Here is a 20,568-nt window from a genome sequence, read left to right on the forward strand (position 1 = left end):
GGAAAAAGGAAAGTACTCCGTAACTTAGTTTTGGTGAGTTTGGTGCTCCTTTGGCAAATCAATCAAAACAGAAGCGTTTGAACGCAAGATGATCGCATAATTTTCATGGATGATCTCAACAAACATCTGGTAAATTCATGTTCTCTACTTTCTCTCCGCTGAAATTCTTCTCAATTTTGAACATTATTTGCCTCTAATTTCCATAATTTCCCCCATTTTTTCACAAACATGCTTTCAAAATCAAATTCTGTAAATTTTGGATGCAATTTCTTAGGTTTCACTACGAGGAGCAAGTTCGAAGGAAATTACAAGGGATGCCCTTCTTGAGAGGGTTTCCCATGAAAGAGAGCTCCGGAATTATGCTCGGCGAGCTAGTTCCGCTGCTCTCTTTATCCAGGTACTCTATTTTTCGTTGTTTACGCTTTATTCGTATTTGTCGGTCGGTTTGATCTAAGTTATCTGCTATTTTTATTATCAATGTCACATAGTTTGCAATCTGAATGTCAAATTTGATTGTACTAGTGGGCAAAATGTTGTGCTTATGATTATAGATTGGAAAAATGGAAAGTAGCAATGCCTTTTTAGTTTTATTTAGAAGGTTTGTTATGTTTTCGACACGATTATTGCCGCCTGTATGGTAGTGTTTTTAAAACTGAGGGATGCAGTTTACAGTGCGAACAATTTGTTAGTGCTAAATGTTGGTAACTTTGGCTAGTAGTTTAAGGTCGGCTAGAGTTCTTAAACAACTTGGCACTGCATTATTTGCCTTGTAATGAGCTCGCTTGTATGGTATATTCCTAGTCTATGATGACATTGATCTTCGTATTATGTAAGTTCCGGAGTTAGCTATTCTTACATGTCATCTTTTTGAGGTCCTTCAGAGAGTAATGCAAGCTTTATAGCCCTTTTGACTGTAGAAGATAATAAGTGTCAAGATGTGATGTAAGAGTTTCGTAAGGCTTATACTTGAAAAATTCTATCTAGTTTTTCTACATCTCATCTGGTACTTGGGCATTAAAGGTTACTGCCGCTCAAGGTCACTAGATTAATACCTTGGAATGTAGTGGGTCAAACCGTAACTTTTGGAATTGTCCCTTTTCATTTAGTATTTTCAGGAGTTTCAGCACCTTATGATCCAAGATTTATGGTCTATAATTATAATCTTAACTTAGATCTTTTTCTTAAATTGAGTTTTGCTCCTTAACTAGCTAATACTAGCACAAACTCTCCCTGGAGACCCTTGACCATTATTGACGAGGGGAGGCATTTCGTGATATTACATGCATATTGGCTACATGATAATCAAGAAAAAGCATTTATGCATTATGCTGGAGAATATTGTTTAAGAATGATTTAGGATATAGTGAATGCTAGTTGCTTTTGCAATGCATGGCCTACCGTTTTGCAGAAAAAACTTATTGCAGTGCAACATGTAAATAACAAGATTGTTGCTGAGGAAGATTTATATTCTAAACCGATTGAATCTAGCCTCATGGTTTTAAAAATTTGTTCATACACGACATGTTGGTTAATTGGTTGGTATGCAAATCTTTCTTGTATTTGTTAATGAATTGCCACCTTGTTTTTCATATGCTGTTGAACTGTATCTGCTCGTGTGTCCGGTGAAAGGTCACTACAAGGAGCATTTAAGAGTTTTCCAGGTTCCTTTTAATTGAGCTAACTTTCTTGTAAATGTTATCAGAGGGTTTGGCGACGCTACAGTGTGACAATGAGAGTGGCATTAGAACTTCAAATAGAATGGGATCTCTCCATACGTGATGCTTCTAGGCCAATGAGTAAAACATGGATTTCTTGCTATTTATTGAGGCCCTTCCTATATTTTATCACCCTTTTATCTCTCAGACGGCACACTTTCCAAAGCCAGGCTGTGAAATCTATGCGTAGTTGTTTTGTGATGTTATTGGAAAATTTAAATTCGACAGGTAACTTTATTTGTTTGTGTACTTATTCTGATTGGCTAGATGTTGTCAATTCTTATTTGAATTTTGATTTGGTGTGCTAGAATTCTTTATTATTTGAACTTTCTCGGTTATGATAAAATGTGTCTGAATTTGACATTGCTATATGTTATCTTAGTGAGATGACAGTCTGATACTTTGCCATCATAGTGAACTGCCTTATCTGAGTTTTTGCTCTTTACTTGTGTGTTATACGAGATCTGCATCATGTGGGAAACTTTTTGAAAGGATATTTTGTAAACTTTGACATTCTGATATCTTTTTTCCATGAATAAACATGGGAGTTATAGAGTACTTCATGGAATGATTATAAAAAAAAAAAAAAAAAAAAAAAAAAAAAAACAAAGATTCAAAGTTCCCATAGTTCCATAATAGTCCAAACTATGCATCTTTGGAGCTCCTCGCCTCCTCTGCATCCAATTTGACTTGGATTCTAAGTCTTTGACGAATTGTGCAATTCTTTTCTTTTCTGAATCACACCTATGACCTATCTTCTAGCATGAAATTTTCTCTATCTTGCTTCTCCTCCCTCTCATATCCAGTTTCCCTAACATATAGTTCTTGGTCAATCTTCTCTCTACTCCATCCCTACATTCAAATCTGGGCATTAACCTGCATTGATTTTTAAACTTCCCAAACCCTTTACCACATCTTGCAAATTTGTTGTTATGAAAGGCCTTCACGTATGCAAATTATCTGGCCCAAACTACTTTTTAATTTTAATCCATTTGATTAAATACCCTCAATCTGTAGCAGATTGAGAAAAGCCTTGAAATTGATGAAGTTACTTGCACTTAGTGCAGTTGGGGCACCCTTATATAAAACCATTAAGATGTAGTATTAGTAATTTATGTTGTGCGTGCGTGTGTGCATGCACACGTTGATACATACATGTGTATTTGATACATTGTGATACTTCTAACCCATCTTCTTACCTGAAATTATATGGTGCTTGAGAAGAGTCCACATTGACTCCATTCTTTTTATTCCAAAGAAACCTGTCATATGGTGGAAACTCGAATCCTGCGACCTCTATGTTTATGCTTTTGTATTAGGAAATGAAGCTTTGTTGAAATAATTAAAAAAAAAAAACCAAGAGCAGATTTGCCCATAATTGTTACCCAAATTCCCCTTTGCATCCCCATGCCTATTTGAAAAGGTGTTTTGAATAAGGGCCAAAAATTTGAGATGAAGTGAAACACTTTGTATCATGGTGATATAGCATGTAGTTCAAGGAGTTAAATAGAAATAAAATAATGGATTCTTGTTTGTCAAGAAAACAAATATTAAAAGTGTAGTTATATGATTACCATTGTAACTATTTAATTGGACAAGATCATATGTTGGAAATCATTGGCATTGTTAGCGAAAGCGGAATAAGCTCTTAAACAAAATATTTCAAGAACGTAGCATTCATTAAGGGTTGTATGAATAATTAATCTAAATTTGGATTCTTAGATTGCAGTATATGGGGATACTTGTGGCTTTGAATTTTCTAATTTTGCCAAAATATGTCAATGCTTTCCCCAAAGCTCTGATAATGGCCTTCTACCTAGGGTGTATAACATGAATGCTAATGTGCCTCTACTTCCTGTGGAGGTTCATGTTTTGATGTACCAAGAATCTTCTTGATCACTTTTCTGAAATTTAGTTGTCTATAATCTACCTCTTTTCTTTTTAGGATTAACAAGAAAAAGGAAAAAAAAAAAAGATTGAATTTAAAATTCATCTTTTCTGGTTATAGAAGTATTGTACAGTGGACAACCTCTATGATAAATAACTTATTTATCCTCTGCAGTTTTTATCAGGTCATATAACAATTTGTTATTACTGTATTTGTCTTCTTATCAATTTTTCTTTTGGTAGACTTAAATATAAATTTCTGCGCTTTGGCAATTGGTACAAATGAGGAGCAACACATGTGGAATTATCAAGGAAAGAAGCTAGTCTCTTTGTGCTCATTCATACTTGTGGACTATGATAATTACTCACTAGGGAGTAGTGAAGTTGTTGCTGTTACAGCATTATTGATGCGTTTGGTTATCACCCTTGCTGATTCAAGGGGCTGGAAGTGCATATCTGATGAAAAACGTGAGGATGCAGACAGTGCAGTGAAGGATTTGGTTAGATTTATTGGCAGTGACAAAAGTGGCCTATATAGATCTGTTGGGAGGTACTTGACTAAGTTGAGTGTTTCTTCTAATTCTTCACAAAGTGTTGTTCAGAAGGATGATAAGTTCTTGATCACTGCCAGTGCAATAACTTTAGTATTGCGACCATTTCTGGTATTCAACACCGATGAAAAGGATTTTTTACCAGTAGATGTGCAATGTGCTGCAGAGCAGTATTGCTTATTCATACTTACAGTACCCTGGCTGGTTCAATGTATCCCAGCTGTGCTTCTTCGTGCTTTGAGTCATAAATCTACTTTACTGCCCTGCTTTCAGACTCTCCTGGTGAGTAACAAGGCCTGCTAATAATATTACTTTGATGTTGTTGAGAATTGTTATTCATCAATACTAGTGGTGGACTGGTGGATCATTCTGAATAATTTAACTCCCACCGTTTTGTTTGTTTGTTTGTTTGTTCTACACTATTATTGGTGGCTCTTTATTCTAAAAATGTTAGTAAAAGATGAGTGGGTGTAAAAAAAAGGTGGATTTAGTAAGATAGATGGAGTAATAATGTTGATGGATGTAAGAAAGAGGTGGAGAATGGTGGGGAAGATTATAAATGGTGCTTGCAATATAAAAAAAAAGTATAAGTGGATAGAATAATTAAGCTACTCAAAACATAAGGTGGGTAGAACACACACACACACACACACACAGAGACACACACACACACACACAGAGACACACACACACAGAGACACACACACACACACAGACACACACACACACACACACAGTAGAGAGAGTTTGATAAAGAAGGTTACAATTGATAGTGGTGTAGAGGGGGTTTTAAAGTATGATAAAGATGTTCTTTTTTATTTCAGTCTCTTTCCTTTTTTCTCTTTGGCAGGAGAGATGCAAGTGAGGAAGGTATTTACACATGGCACAAAGGGACTTTTTCTTTCAAACCATAGAAAGAGAGGATCTCTTTGTTTCTGGAGTCTTCTTCATAATTCTTATTGGATTATGTTTATCTTCTCTGGGCTCATGCTCATGCTCATGGGATCTTCCTTAGTGTGTTTTCTTTGATGGTGTGTGTGATTGAAATTTTTAAAATTGTTTTCTTGAGTTTATCTGCTCATTGTAATGTTTCTCTGTTCAATGGAATTTCTGTTTTTGTGATTAAAGAGGTTTTACTGAAATAACTATGTAAGGACCTTGCAGTATAAAACTTCAGAGGGCTGATCATTTCATGGCAGGTGATGGCAGATCTTAAATAAAAAAATCTTGATGGAATATTCAAGGATGGATCTCTCTGGAGCTTTGTATCCTAATGATATACCCTGTGTTGGTTGGGCTCTTTCAAACATTATAAGCCTGGTAACAGGGAGAGAAAATGGCTCCTCTGAATCAAGCAGCTTTACTGATGGTGTAGACATTGCTGGATATGTTCAAGTTCTCAATATCCTTGCTGAAAGATTCCTTACCGAGATTGAGAAAAATCGATTTGCAGAAAAGGAAAGACAAGAACTGTTGGAGGATGGAAATTCTTCTAGGACGTATAACTATATGGAGGAAATGACCTTTGGATCCTTAAATTACATGGACCTTCTGAGACCTGTTTGTCAGCAGTGGCATCTTTCAAAGCTCATGGTCGCAGCAAAGAGCAGTGCTTTCACAAATGAAAATGGCTCCCTTACTCCAAAGTCAGATCTAAAACACATTAAAGTTTTGGATCTGCTTGATATTGCTCATTATTACTCTTACATGATTAGGATATATTCAGCCTTGAATTTGATGCTCTGCCCATTACCAGTTCTTAATATGCTATCTTTTACTCCTGGATTTTTGGTCAGCATCTGGGGAGCAATGGAGCATGCTCTATTTCCTAAAGCCACTCAAGCTTCTGGAGATGACTTGTACCATGCTACTGAAATGTATGGGAACAAGTCTGCTGGGAATTCAAAGAGAAAACAAAAACAGCCTAGTAAAGATGGAGCTGCTAAATGGGTTAATGTATTTTATAAAATTAGTGGAAAATCCCAGACAGATGCAGATTATAGCTCTGATGGGATTGCCAGTCAAACTGAAGACAGCCAGATAAAGACCAATATGGATGATATGTGGGATGTAGAATCTTTAAGATGTGGTCTTGAAAGCATTTCAAAGGAAAAACTATGTCTAATTCATCTGTTTTGTGCCACATATGCACACCTGCTCTTGGTTCTTGATGATATTGAATTTTATGAGAAACAGGTATCCGCTGCTCCCTCCATTCCTTTGTATTCTTTACACTTTGATTTTCATGGTCTCCAATGCACACCTTTGACCACGTATATATTCTATATGACATGAATAAACAATCTAAAAATTGATATATTCAAGTTGGATTTAACAAGATCCCACATGATATGGTTTTGATGTTTTCAATAATACAAATTTAAAGTCAAAAATTTAAAAAGTTGACCATAAAAGTCATAATGTAAAGAATAAAAAGAGACGAAGGGAGTATTATTTATTGGTTGTAGATCTTACAATCTATTGTTTCATTTGTTTCTATTGCTAATATTGGGCATCTTGTTGTGTAACATAGGTTCCTTTCTCCTTGGAGCAGCAGCGCAAGATTGCATCAATGCTAAATACACTTGTTTATAATGGCTTGCTTCATAATACAGATCGGCAAAATAAACCAATTATGGATGCAGCATCTAGATGCCTACAAATGCTATACGAAAGGGACTGCAGACATTGTTTTTGCCCTCCTTCTTTGTGGCTTTCACCAGCTCGCAAGAGTAGGCCTCCAATTGCTATGGCTGCCAGGACCCATGAAGTTCAGTCAGAAGTCAGATCAGATGACAATTTGACCTTTCCAAGCATGGGTTCTTTTATAACTGTGACTCCTCATGTATATCCTTTTGAAGAAAGGTGGGCATAGGTTTCTAAGTTCTCACACTATGAACAAGAATTTAGAATGAAATTAAGACCTGTGATATGATTGCAGATCTTTGTGTTTACATGTGAATTTGGCACTTGTCATCTCCTTGAAATTAGAGTTTTTTTGACCAATAATGTCTCGAAGCATGAGGTGTACGAAATATCTTCATAGATGTCCCCTAATCGTTATCACACCTGTAAAGTTTTGGCTTTTACATCTAGCTCTGGCCATGAGTCATAATTGATATAATTGCCAAGTGGGTGCTATTTCTCAGCTGAAGCTGGAAAATAAAATTGACAAGGACTTTGAACCGAATGTAATGCAAGGAATCAATTTAGGGGAAGGGTATGTTAGTCATAGCCTATTAGTAGTAGCTTGGGGAATAAGCTAGAGTTTGTTCTGAGAGTTTCTATAAATAGGCATAGGCCTCATTAGGAGGAATAAGGACATGTTGAAAATATTGTGAGGTTAGTTATTGGGAGAGAGTGAGCCTCTTGAAAGCTCATGTTAGGAGAGTATCCACCTCTTGAAAGTGGAATTGTCATTCTATTAGTGTAATTCACATATTATCAATATCATCAGCATTTTTCTTCCCTAATTTCTGCCATAGTTAGAGCTGTAATCATGTCAGAATCCATGCTAATTCCTAGCAAAATCCATGCTAATTCCTAGCATAAACCTGTGTGAGATCCTCTGTAGCTATGCTGATCCTCTTCTTATAATTTCTTTTAATGTGATCATCTCATCCATTACTACAGACATGTGGTCTCCTTTTGTATTTGCCCTACCTATATAATTTGTTAGTAAGGAGAGGGGGGGGGGGGGGGGGGGACGATAGGTTTAGGTTTGAGGCTCAAAAGGCAGTTGAAACTCTTGAAAATTTTTGGTATATATCTGCCTAAGATTTTGTGTCTTTCTACTCCAAAGTCTACACTAGTCATAATATTTACTTGTTTACCTCATTGGCAGGGTTCAGATGTTTAGAGAGCTCATCAAAATGGACAAGACTTCTCGCAGGATGGCCGGGGAACTCAATGCCCCTGGTGAGCGATCCGTTGCGATTGTAGTTCGTAGGGGTCATTTAATTGAAGATGGATTTCAGCAATTGACTTCTCTGGGAACAAGATTAAAATCATCTATACATGTTTCATTTGTTAGTGAATGTGGTCTTCCTGAGGCTGGCCTGGATTACGGTGGTTTGTCTAAGGAGTTCTTAACTGACATTGCAAAGGCAGCGTTTGACCCACAGTATGTTGTCTGCATGCTTATCTTATAATCAAAGTAATTGATTTCTTTTCATGTAAGTAAAGCCTGCGTTTTGGATTCTTGATCCTAAGGTATGGACTGTTCTGTCAGACCTCAACTTCTGAGAGACTTTTAATCCCCAATACTGCTGCAAGATTTCAAGAAAATGGTGTCCAGATGATTGAATTCGTTGGAAGAATTGTTGGAAAAGCTCTGTATGAAGAAATCTTACTGGATTATTCATTTTCACATGTTTTTGTCCAAAAGCTTTTGGGCCGCTATTGCTTTCTTGATGAACTCTCTACCCTTGACCCAGAGCTGTATCGAAATCTGATGTATGTCAAGGTAAGATTGATTTGTTTTTACTATCATTCATTATAAAGCCTTTTTCTGCCTATTTGTGAGTAAAAAACCTGTGGAGTGTATGATGTGTAAGTAGCAGAACTATGAACAGATGTGGAGAAAAAGCAACATCAAATTGGTGTCTTTTTGCCGGACATGTGGCCATTTGACAATTCTAAGATATAAAAGCAACAATAAAATATTGCATGGCATTTGACCTGATTAAGGTAGTGTTTAGCCAAGCTTCTAGGAGAGTTTCTAGGGATCAATAGCTGAAACTAAGCCAAACACTACATATTTGGAAGTAGTTTCTATACTTAAAGTGACTTCTAGGAGGGCTAGAAGTAGATGCTTTAAATTGGAGCTTCTCAAATCATTTTCTCGGGGAGCTGTTAAGATCTTTTAATGAAAATTTTCCAAGTCCAAAACACCCTCCACAATTCATGAATTCCCGCCTTGCCCTTATGAAAAATAACTTCATGCTCCATTTTCATCCTTTCTTCTACTCTAATGGCAACAACCTTTAAAACTTTCCACCTCACCCACAAATCCTTACCTCTAAAATTCTTTTTCTTTTATTATTCTTTCAATTTGAAGAATAGAAGCACAGGTGCATCTCCTCATTTCTTCTTGTGTTTACCCGAGGGAGAGAAAAAAGCGCACGGGGTGTAGAAAGATAGATATGATAGGTAGTTGGGTTGCAGTGGGGGTGTGGAAAGATAGATATGATAGGTAGTTGGGTTGCAATGGTTATCGTATGGCAGTTTTCTGGAGGTGACAATGATGGTTTGATGGTGGTTGGCTGCCTGTGGACTTGACCACTAAGACTTTAGAGAGGATGGATTATGGAATAGAGATGGAGTATGGGCCTATTTGTCTAGAAATGGATCAATTTGGATTCATTTTCTCCATTGTCCAAGAAGTTGGAAGTATATAATGGTCCAAACAACATCAAATAGTTTATTTTTCTGAAAATTACATCTATAATAATGTGGCCAAACATCTCAAAATTTCTCAAGATATAGTTTCTGGAAAGTGCTTCTCAAGAGCAGAAGATGTTTTTTTAAAAAAACCTTAACAAAGCTTAATAAATTTATCTTTTAAAGTCCATTTTTCTTTAATCAACTTAAAATTGGATTAATCTGTGTTAAAAAATCTTCACTTTGATTCTTTATGTAGTCAAGTTGTTGACTATATGTTTATCACATGGAATTGACATTGTAAGAGACTATTTATTTTATTGCTTTTTGTGAAAATGGGAGGGAAATCTAACTCTTAGGTTTTGCATACTCTTTATATGCATATCTGAGTCGAGATAATCTTGCAAGTAAAAAAACTTTGTGATTTGTCATACATCATTAAAAAAAATAAAAATTAAAAAAACTTTATTTATTTGAGCCTCATGAAGAACTGTTGAAAGAATTTACTGTAATTGGGAGATAATATTTAAATATAATCCCTTTGTTTAACAAAATTCCTTCCCATTGATAGATCCACATAGTACGGAAAATTGGGAAGAATTTTAAGGAATGGCTCGAAATGGAAAGTGGGAGGAATTTTATGCAACAGAGGGAAAGGAAGCAGTACTTTCAGTAACTCTTTCTTTGGTTTACTTTACACAACATCTATAATTTCTTTTTGGTTGATGCTATTTTGCCTCAATTATCTTCCATACCTTTAACTTGTGACACAATAGGCATCATAGGTTGAGCCATGAAGTTCCAAAAAAAAAAAAAAAAAAAAAAAAATGAAAGATATGGACCACAAATGAAAGATCAATTTATTGCTGAAGACTGTCTTATAGACTTTGTAATGCTTATGTTTATAAGTTGAGGGTAATTGAGGCAAAGTTGAAAACCTTTATTTTCTATTATAAGATCGAACTTAATATCATTACCCACATGTCTCTAGCAAGGTGAGTAAGTAGAGGTTTTTAGATGTACACAACGTGTATGTTACCCATATATAGAAAAGAGGCTGTTTTCTTCAAGACTCTTAATCAAAAAGGCAGATGAATGACCTACAATACAATAATCAAAATTTCAAAAAGTCAATTGATTGACTAACAAAGGCAACAATACAACAAAATGCAGTTCAAAAAGGCTTTCCTACAACAACAACAACAAAGCCTTAGTCCCGAAATGAGTAATTCATACTACATATATATAAATAATAGTAGGCTGGTTTTGTATTAAGTCATTGTAATCCAAAACTGGATAATACAACATTGCAAGTCTCTTGATGACTATTTTGTTAAAGTAAAAACTGGTTAGATGAGAAAAACTTGGTTTAATATTCTCAGGCCACATTGAAAGTTGACGAGCTTTATAGGATGATTTGTATGGAAGGTGACAAAATAAAATGTGGTTTAATATTTCTCAGGCCACATTGAAAGTTGACGAGCTTTATAGGATGATTTGTATGGAAGGTGAGAAAATAAAATGTTAACAGTATGTAATATGATGTTTCTATGTCAATTGCAATTTGTAAGTATAGTTGGAAGGAAATATCAAATATGGGCATTTTTTGATGATTCTGTGGCAATTATAATATGGATAGACTAGAGTCTATGGAGCAACTGTCATTAGATCTAGCAATCTACTCGAATGACCTGACCCGTGACCCGAAAACGTCCTGAAATTGACTAAAAACTGAAATTTACCCGACTCGTACGACCCAAATGTGCAGTTGACCCCATCTTGACTCGATACCTGTAATGACCCGACCTTATTGTACCCGACCCGAAGTTGAACCAATACCTAAAAATGACCCAACTCGAAGTTGACCCAAATTACTTGACCCGATACCCTAAATGTTCCGAGCTAAAATTACCTAATAACTAAAATAAAACATAAAAGTGTCTAGTGCCATAAATGACTCAAACTGTTTCATCCCCAACCGTAACTTAACTCACAAACCAAATTAAATTATCGATTTGAGCTTGATTCACAATCTCGACACAAAATGAACAACCCGAACATACTCGGCCTGAGATTAACCCGACCATAAACCCGAATTGACCCGATCCGACCCGACCCAAATGTTAGCTGACCCGAAATGACCTGACCTGTACTCGACCCGAATGACCTGTTTGCCAGGTCTTGTTGTCATGAGTGTCATTGCTTGAATTTCTTTCTACTTTTTCTCATTGCACTTTATCCCATTTGTAGATTGTCATACTTGCTTTAATTTCTTACGCTACTGATGGGAGCGTCTTATTAGGAGAGTAGAGGATGTTAAGTCAAATATACAAGTATGATTTATGTTTCACAGCGAATGCGTTGTGGACCTGTGGAACTTGGGAAGACAACCTAAGTTATTACAGTAAAAGGCTGGGAACTCTTTATATGTCCTGGTATAAATTGTGCTCGTATAGTTAAGTAGAGCACTAGAGCTGTAATGCCATCACTTCAGGGAAGTGCAAATATTTTATGACCCCATGTTTACCAGATTGCAATGTTTTAAGCTGCTTTCAGATCTCACAGGGCTTAATGAGGTTGGTCATTGGCTAGCTCAATTATATAGATTTTATACTTATGGTATGGTTTGGAACTTTGGTTAATTAATGCATCAGTTGGTCTTCCTAGCTTTTCTATGGGCTTCTGTGACCAGCTTCCAGAGACAACCCAATTTCCAATTTAATGAGGACTTAAAGTTAAAGGGCAGGTCATAATGCAATTTTTTTCTGTCCTGGCTAATGAAAGATCGTCTACTTCTTAGGGACTAATGGACTATATACCCGTGCCTTGTAACCATTTTTTTAAATCAAATATGTTCAGATTGTAATGGTTGCAGCTTACATGTTCCATGTTTAGCATTGGAAGATAGTCGCAGAAAAACACAAAATATAATGCTGTTGATTTTTTTGAAACTAAATATAATGCTGTTGATTATTACTTATCATTTGATCATGTGGATGGATGGTAGAATATTCCACTTAATATGTCTTAACTCTGAGGCTTAGTCTTAGGTTTGTGTGACTTTTGATTGTACCCTTGTTTGCAGAATTATGAAGGTGATGTTAAGGAACTTTCACTTGATTTTACTGTCACTGAGGAATTATTGGGCAAAATGCACATCATTGAGCTTAGACCTGGCGGCAAAGACACCATTGTGACAAATGAAAATAAGTTGCAATACATTCATGCTATGGCAGATTATAAACTTAATCGGCAGGTACTTAGGATTGTCTACAGTGAACTGGTTGTATTTTCAAGGGCCTGAAGGTTGTTGAACATGGTTTCATGCAACTTACTGACATGTGATGTAAAATTGCAGATCTTGCCACTATCAAATGCATTCTATAGGGGATTAACGGATCTCATTTCACCATCACGGTTGAAGTTGTTTAATGCCAGTGAATTTAATCAGGTATTATATTTCATCCTGTGCTTCTCGATGCTGGAATATATATGAGGTACTCTTGAAATATAGCAAAGATATGTAATCATCATTACACACCCTATGATTTGCAAACACTCTTGAACTGTAACCATGGCACTTCTCTTAAAGTGGCCCTGATGTTATCTATATACTTCTTATTAAAAGAGGTAGAGGTGGACAGCTGTAAATCTGGATTGACTTGGCTGTAACTTTTTCTATTTGCAAAAAGTGTCCCTGATGTTATCTTTAATTTTGAAGAGGACATCATTGTATCTGGATTTGGCTATAACCTTTTCAAACTGAGAACATATCTGTTGTGATAATAATTTGGCGATGCTGATTATCATTAATCATGAGGCATTTGCTTAGTGGACTCAAAATACTAAAACAAACTGCCTGGTCTGATGCATAATGTTGAAAACTACGGACTATCCCTGCAACTTGACATAACAAGAACTAGGGAATGAAAAGTAGCAGCATTCCTGAAATTAAACACGCACATGCATCCTGGCTTGCTTGTTCCCACTAACAGACTCTCATACACATATTAATGCCGTTTGTAATTATTTGTGGTAGCTATAACTAATAATGATATCAATATTTGATTTGAACAATGAATTTATTCTCCACAGTTGCTTTCAGGTGGCAACCATGATATTGATGTTGACGATTTGCGGAAAAATACACGGTATACTGGTGGGTACTCTGAGGGAAGTCGAACAGTCAAACTCTTTTGGGAGGTACTTTCATCTTATTTAGATTTTCTGTGGTTGTGGTTTTATCAATTTGTTCCAGTAAAAGATAAAAGTAGTTTGCACAAACACATTCTATCCATGTTGGTTATTCTTTTCCTTGGTTAAAGTAAGAAATGGGGTGGATGAACAACCATGTACTTGTTCCTCTTAACTTCTTATCCACATGCCAGCCTTGAACCAAAGAGACATTTTTTATTTTGAAATTATGAATAAAAAAAATCCCCATGAGGTGCTTATCAACAAAAAGACTAATGTAGGCAAGGGGGTCAACAAGGCTGACAGCTATATCAGGAACCATTATATTCGTGTGAGGTTTTGCTGCATCTTTAATGGCTCGCATTAATGCACAAGATCAGTGTATAAAAAGGCATGCTTAGGTGCTAGGCGATTAGGGTTGAGCACTTTTTTGGCTCAAGGCAAGGCACACATAAGCAAATTTCTTTAGCTGTTTTAAATTGTGCGCCTCACTTTAAAGAGGCGCACCAAAGCGCAGCAGGACCTTTGTTGCCTCATTGCGCCTTGAGCTTTTTTTTATACATTGCACTAGATATGGAAAATCCTTTCTATTTAGTTTTTGTAATCCACACACTTGCTTAGCTAGTGGTATCTATATTCTTTTGTTAGTGTGAATCAATGTTATTCAAATTTAACTGTTAAACCTCTAATCAAGTAAATCTTTCAATTTTGAAATCTTGGTGGGCATGTACATGGAATGGTAATATGAATTTAAATAAAAAATTGTAGAAATCTTGTAGTATCTGGCTGTCCGACATTGCTTTGGCAATCTGTGTGGTAGTTATTGCTTTACAAAATCTGAATTATAGAGAATGAATCTAGTGCTGGGGCAGTGAAAATGTATGGTGATCTGCAAACATTGTTTGTTTAACTTTGATTTTGAAGTATCATTGAGTGAAAGAAATAAGGGTTGTATACTTTAGCGATCAGATGTTAAAAGATTACTCTAAGATTTAATATTCTCTCACATGGTTTGAAAACAGGGTTTTAGTCGAGAATTCGAGATTGCGGGAACGGTCACATTGTTGTGGTAACAGAATTGATGCATTGATCGCAAACCATGTGGTGGCTGTCATGATGTGACTTTGATTTCCAAGTCTTTTAGGATTTTATCATATTTGTAAGCTATTAAAATAGTTAAGAGTAGACAATCAGAGGCTTAGAGCTATTATTGGGGAGACATGGGGATTTTTTCACTATGTCTCATTATATAGCAAGTAACTTTTGAGTGAAACACGGGATGTAGCATTCAATGCGGGGTAATTTGGGATGCAACTTTTGGAAAAGATCACGGGTTTTTGGAAAACACTGTTAAACCAGACGATTTCAGTTCGGTCAATTAAAAAATTCTGTACAACACGGCTAAACTGATATGCACTTTGATATGCAATTGATTATTCTGTTCCAACGTTTTGAGCTATTTAATATCCTAAGTAGTTGGAAAATGACGTGTCTTTGGTCAAGAAGTTTCAATTTAATTGACATTAAATTCTATGTGTGATTCTTTCCTCATCACTTAGGTTTCTCTTTATATCTCTCTCATCATCATATGGATTCCTTAAAAAGGTGTTACACCCCCCCCCCCCTCTCTCCTCACTGTGTTGCAAATTTGCAATTATAAAAGAGCAAAGGAGGTGGTTCTAATGAATTGTATTTTAGGCTGGATTCGACTTGTTTAGCTTACATATTTTCTGGATAAAATCTGACAGGTCTTGGCAGGATTTGAGCCAAAAGAACGGTGTATGCTTCTTAAGTTTGTTACAAGTTGCTCACGAGCTCCATTACTTGGCTTCAAACATTTGCAGCCAACTTTTACCATCCATAAGGTATTCCATGACTTTGGATTACCTAGCTAGACTCATTTGTTCGGATAAGTTAGCAATACAATACATAATGATGATACTAGTGTTACTACTCTGTACTGGATACATGACCAAAATTATTGTGTTTTGTTGCTACGTTATCCAATCTTAGGTTGCATGTGATGTACCTCTTTGGGCAGCGTTTGGAGGACAGGATGTGGAGCGGTTACCCTCCGCTTCTACATGCTACAACACTCTAAAGGTATACTCAAGAACACCTATATATTGCTACGTAGTTGCCACTTTGCTGCTTAGAACATACTCTGCTTCTACATGCTACAACACTCTTGTTGCTTGATTATATCTTGTTTACTCTTATTTTTTTTACTCTAGCTCTCTTAATTTGTTATAGCTTCCTACCTATAAAAGAGCTAGTACATTGAGGGCGAAGCTTCAGTATGCAATCAACTCAAATGCAGGGTTTGAACTTTCTTGAGTGGTTTCGGCTGCTTACCAGTTCATGAGGTATCAATTAGCTTTTATTTTTCTGTGTATTGACCTTTTAGTTTCTGCCATCTGTAGTTGGTAAAAAAAAAATGTGTTATCCATCCAGCTCGGTTTCTTGTGATTATTTTCCCTCTAACCATGGGCTGATATGTTACATAATTTGCTAATTGAAGTCCTGTCCAAGTAATTTTTGAAATATAATTTGCTGCTAATTGAAGTCCTGTCCAAGTAATTTTTGAAATATAATTTGCTAATTGAAGTCCTGTCCCTCTAAATTGAGACTCTTTCGTTAGAATGCTTATATACTTTCTCATGGTCATTAGTGATTGATGTGATGTTGGCTTTACTTACCCAGTCATCCTTCCCATAACTCCAAGGGTAAAACGGGTGAAAAAGAGAAAAGGAACAATAAAACAATAAAGAGAACTTAGAAACAAGAAAAGATGACTGTAACTGATGATAATCGAAGGGTGGAAAGCTAATATGAATTGTCCTGGATGTGATGACGGAACCTTCATACTTACCTATATGATGGTGTTTTGTCAACAGCTAGTTCTGCTAAACTCTTACTAAACCCCATGTTTTACAAGGAGCAAAATTAATTAGCTCTCAAATTACACTTAAAATATATTACATCTGCCAGAAGCAGAGTGGCCTAAGCTCCATTCTGCATTTGTAAGGAAAACTAGAAGTATTTCTTGATGATTTAACCTATCAGGGGAAATCCCTGTGCTAGGAGAGCACCGGCCAACACACTGTTTGCTGCTTCAGAGGGATGGAACCCATCCCAGAAAACATACTGGGTGGCATTGGAGCATGTCCCTACGGATCTTTCATTGCAAAGCAGGGATGTTTCTATTGTTCCCGTTCCACAGCAAGCTTTTCTTGACTCAAAGAAACCTGCACCAAGTAGATTGCTTCAAAACATGGGACTTGATATTCTAACTTAAGCTTTATCACTTGGATTGATTGATCCTTTTAGTTCGTTAACAAATTTATGTATTGGGTTGTCAATTTGTCATAAAATAGGTCACTTACTATTTATTTTTTATTTTTTTTAAGCTTACCCTTAATGATGCCCTTGATTAAAGTTGGCAATGGAAGACTAAATAGATATAGTGTGGTGTAAAGGTTTATTTATTTAAATAGTCTGGATTTAACGCAAATATCAAATCATTCAAATGTGGCTTATTTTTCAGGAATATTGGGAGATTAACTTAGTTTAAGGAGTCTCATGAGGTCTGCAACATTGGGATTCATTTTATTCTACCGCCGTTTGCTTATATTTAGTTGACACTATTTGAGTGTTGTGCTTCCCCAATGTACCAACTTAACCAATAATTTCTTTAATTGTTTATATATTTAAAAATTATATACTGATGATTTTAAAAGCATACAGCAAGGCGAACATAACAAGATTATGCATCACTATGTTATTCCTATCAGCCCATTTTCTTAAATTCATGTTTTAGTTATATAACAGTAAATCTAAATATTGTATCTTTGTTTGCATTCCAGATGTTGGTGAAAGAGAGATTACCATTTTCCATGGGATGTGCTATGATGTCTAGGAGAGGCTGGTAGATGTCAAAGACCACCAATTTCAAATCCGAGTGTTTTGACTGCAAGTTCTGTGCCATGCCATTCAGTTTGCTGTTAAATGAAACAGCATCCTTGTTAAGCCTTGCTACGCATTGGTTGCTTCCTCCTCCAAACAGGGTAATGGCTGCTGGCAAGCACCCCATTGGCGGTAAGCTTGTTACTCCTATCCTTCTTACTCCAAGTCCATACAATGTCTGTAAAAGTATATCAATATTTAGTATAGACTAAAAAGAGTCCTCTTTTATCCTTGGGAAAAAGGAGTCTCTTTAACCTCAAAAGTATTCATTTTCTTTGAAACATTTTTTTTTTTTACTAATTAATCTAGTGTGTAAATTTTTGTGCATTATTATTATATCTATTCAAACTTTATTTTGATTCCATTTTCCAAATTTAGTGCATATTTTAATGGAGTATTATATTTTTCAAAAATATAACCCATCTTAGAGCGAATTATTGATTTATCAGCACAAAATATGTATGTTTCTTCCCCAAATACATTAAAAAAAAAAATCACCTTAATGTAGATCCAAAATTCACTGTCTAATTTTAGCGCGTAATTAAAGTGTAAAATGAACGAGATAAGGTGAGACAGAGACCTGGACAAAGTTAGCGAAGGAGGTCATGAGAATATCAGCAAACTGATCAGGTGCATACTGTCGGTAGATGTAAGGGTTGATATAGTAATTTTGTAGATAATCACTGTTTCCTGCACTCAGAATATGAATTCCACCAGAAAACATCCCTTTTGCTTTCTCACTCCCCACCATTTTTGTCACCTTACTCTGATAATCCTTGTAGTACCCCAACTGTTGGGTCAACGATATCGCCCGCTATAAATACATACCCCCACAAAATTAGTCATAAATGAGGAAAAAAAAGTATCTTCAATAGATATATTTTTTTTTCTTTTAAAATGATTACCGTCAAAGTAAGAACAACATTTAGAGACGGTGACAAGTTTTTTGCATGGGTGCATGCGAAGATTATATTTTCACCCTTTTAATGCAGTGGGATGATGAAACTTACATATAAGGTGGCTGTTCTCTCAGCATAACCAGAACCAGCAGACGCAAAGTTAGCACCTATAAGTAGGTTCTTTCCTCTTGCTGCTTGGCTGAGATAAGATGGTGGATACGCAGTAAACCCCAGATTCTCAGCTGCCAAAACCACAAAACATAAAACCCATTAGCTTTTTTACACTTCACATGCACACGCGTGCACGCACACGCACACAAACAAGAACAGAGAAAGATGATTGAGTAAGCTAATTCACCAGTGAAATCAGTAGCAAGTTTTCCATTGCAGAACCTTCCAGTAGCCTGATGGGTAACGAAGTCTCTCCCATAAGGAGGGAAGTTAGCTCTGATTAGAGTGTAAAGGCCATTGTTGTTGCCTGAATCAACAACAGAGTCCCCAAATATGCAAAGTATGGGTACCAGAGGCTCCCCATAACATCGTCGAAACACCGAAACAGCGAGTAAAAAAGTGAAAACCAGTACATTTTTTGTAAACCCCATTTTCATTGTTTACTTTGACAATGAAAATGGGAGAGAGAAAAAGGAGGGTAAGTATAGGGTTGAAATATCGAGGGGAGTGGGGCGAGGACAGTTGAGGTTGTAATAAAGGAGTCTGGGCTGTAAATCTGTCAAATTGGAGTAACTATTTTTGCAGTAAAGCTGCTCATTGTTTACTGGAGTAGTATTACTACTCTGTGTTTACTTCCTGTGTTTGGGGTGGATGGTCTTGCTTCTTCTTTGGTGCCCAAAACTTGAGTCATGTTCGACAAAACTAGTTATTTTTGTTAACTATTAGGTTTTAAGTAGTTGTTAGTTGTCGACTAATAGTTGTTAGAGGTTAGTTGTCAAAGTAACTATTTAAGGTTTGTGATTGTGTTTGATGAAATAGCTTCGGGTAATGACGCGTAAGTTTGCAATAATCATGCAGAAGAAAAGTCCACCTTTTTATTTTATTTTATTTTTTTTATTCTTTCTAGAGAAATAAATTAATTTTTTTTCTAGAATATAATTGTCTCTAAATTTTCTCTACTAAGGGCCTGTTCACATTTACTTAATTTCAGTTCAGTTCAGCTCTAATCAGTTCAGTTCAGTTCCAATCAGTTCAGTTCAGTTCAGTTCAGCTCTTAATTTCCCTCTCACATAAAATATTCATTTCAGCTCAATTCAGTTCAGTTCAGTTCAGTTCAGTTCAGTTCCAATCAGTTCAGTTCAGTTCAGTTCAGCTCTAATCAGTTCAGTTCAGTTCAGTTCAGTAAATATGAACAGGCCCTAATTCAAGTATCAGTAATTCTCAGCTTGATACCTTCACATTTGGGAAACGGAATGAAAATAAAATAAACTGTTTTATAAAAAACAGTTTGTATTACTTGCAACAGACCTACTTAGCATTGTATTTAATGAAGTAATTAAAGAAAATGAACAAATTAATTCTAGATCGTTTCAACCTAATCCTTCACTCTTATCGGTGGTAAGTTAAAACGAAGTACTAGTATAAATTTTGAATGTGTACTTGTCTAAATCTTCCTTAAACTACATGTGGTCTTCTTAATGTTGCAGATTCTAATCATGAATTTTTTTTTCATTTTTTATTTTGTGAAGTGACCCTAGACGTATGTATAAATGCATCCTATTTTATAGTACCAAAATATTAAAATACGTTTCTATTTAAGTAATTTATCACGTGTCACCCCCTCTAAAGCACCTGAGAGTCTGAGACGTGACAATACCTCTAAGCACCAGCCACCAGAAACATGACTACTCCGTATCCAATAAAATGTATTACACGCGTCAAAAAAAAAATTATATTGGAAGATGAAGCTGGTTTTCGATTGTTAAAATGGTGATAAACAAGATTTTATTTGTGAAACAAAGA

At 35.9% G+C, this 20,568-nt stretch overlaps 2 protein-coding genes across 3 annotated transcripts; one reads left to right on the forward strand and one right to left on the reverse strand.

Moving 5' to 3' along the window:
- LOC145570522 (E3 ubiquitin-protein ligase UPL7-like) lies at window positions 1–18,034 on the forward strand. 2 transcript variants are annotated; one of them, XR_014096486.1, is made up of 15 exons: window positions 1–129; window positions 275–397; window positions 1,703–1,943; window positions 3,846–4,435; window positions 5,363–6,349; window positions 6,687–7,018; window positions 7,998–8,276; window positions 8,366–8,618; window positions 12,621–12,791; window positions 12,894–12,986; window positions 13,641–13,738; window positions 15,478–15,594; window positions 15,743–15,832; window positions 15,983–16,095; window positions 17,596–18,034. XR_014096486.1 is itself a non-coding variant. In XM_081629643.1 (15 exons), exons 1-14 carry the CDS (start codon window positions 106–108, stop codon window positions 16,064–16,066), a joined length of 3,492 nt encoding a protein of 1,163 aa, XP_081485769.1. In that variant the 5' UTR covers window positions 1–105; the 3' UTR covers window positions 16,067–16,095; window positions 17,596–18,034. The 2 variants fall into 2 exon arrangements, 1 of the variants encoding a protein (XP_081485769.1); XM_081629643.1 differs by having other exon boundaries at window positions 13,631–13,738.
- Window positions 16,670–19,209, reverse strand: LOC145570523 (GDSL esterase/lipase At5g03820-like). The gene is made up of 5 exons (XM_081629644.1): window positions 18,953–19,209; window positions 18,706–18,836; window positions 18,276–18,509; window positions 17,618–17,873; window positions 16,670–16,977 (listed from the first exon to the last, which is right to left on the reverse strand). Exons 1-5 carry the CDS (start codon window positions 19,200–19,202, stop codon window positions 16,784–16,786), a joined length of 1,065 nt encoding a protein of 354 aa, XP_081485770.1. The 5' UTR covers window positions 19,203–19,209; the 3' UTR covers window positions 16,670–16,783.
- Window positions 19,210–20,568: the final 1,359 nt, after the last annotated feature.

This window comes from Chenopodium album, chromosome 12 (genome assembly GCF_948465745.1).
Source record: "Chenopodium album chromosome 12, dcCheAlbu1.1, whole genome shotgun sequence".
Lineage (NCBI taxonomy): Eukaryota > Viridiplantae > Streptophyta > Magnoliopsida > Caryophyllales > Amaranthaceae > Chenopodium > Chenopodium album.

Excerpts from the sequence above, each read along its gene's own strand:
- LOC145570522 (XM_081629643.1), top strand. The coding sequence starts at position 106 with ATGGATGATCTCAACAAACATCTG. Across the intron at positions 398-1,702 it reads CCGCTGCTCTCTTTATCCAG|AGGGTTTGGCGACGCTACAG; the intron begins GTACTCTATTTT and ends AAATGTTATCAG. Across the intron at positions 4,436-5,362 it reads CCTGCTTTCAGACTCTCCTG|ATCTTAAATAAAAAAATCTT; the intron begins GTGAGTAACAAG and ends AGGTGATGGCAG.
- LOC145570523 (XM_081629644.1), bottom strand. The coding sequence starts at position 19,202 with ATGAAAATGGGGTTTACAAAAAATGTACTGGTTTTCACTTTTTTACTC. Across the intron at positions 17,874-18,275 it reads CCTTCGCTAACTTTGTCCAG|ACATTGTATGGACTTGGAGT; the intron begins GTCTCTGTCTCA and ends ATACTTTTACAG. Across the intron at positions 16,978-17,617 it reads AGCACATCCCATGGAAAATG|GTTTCTTTGAGTCAAGAAAA; the intron begins GTAATCTCTCTT and ends TACTTGGTGCAG.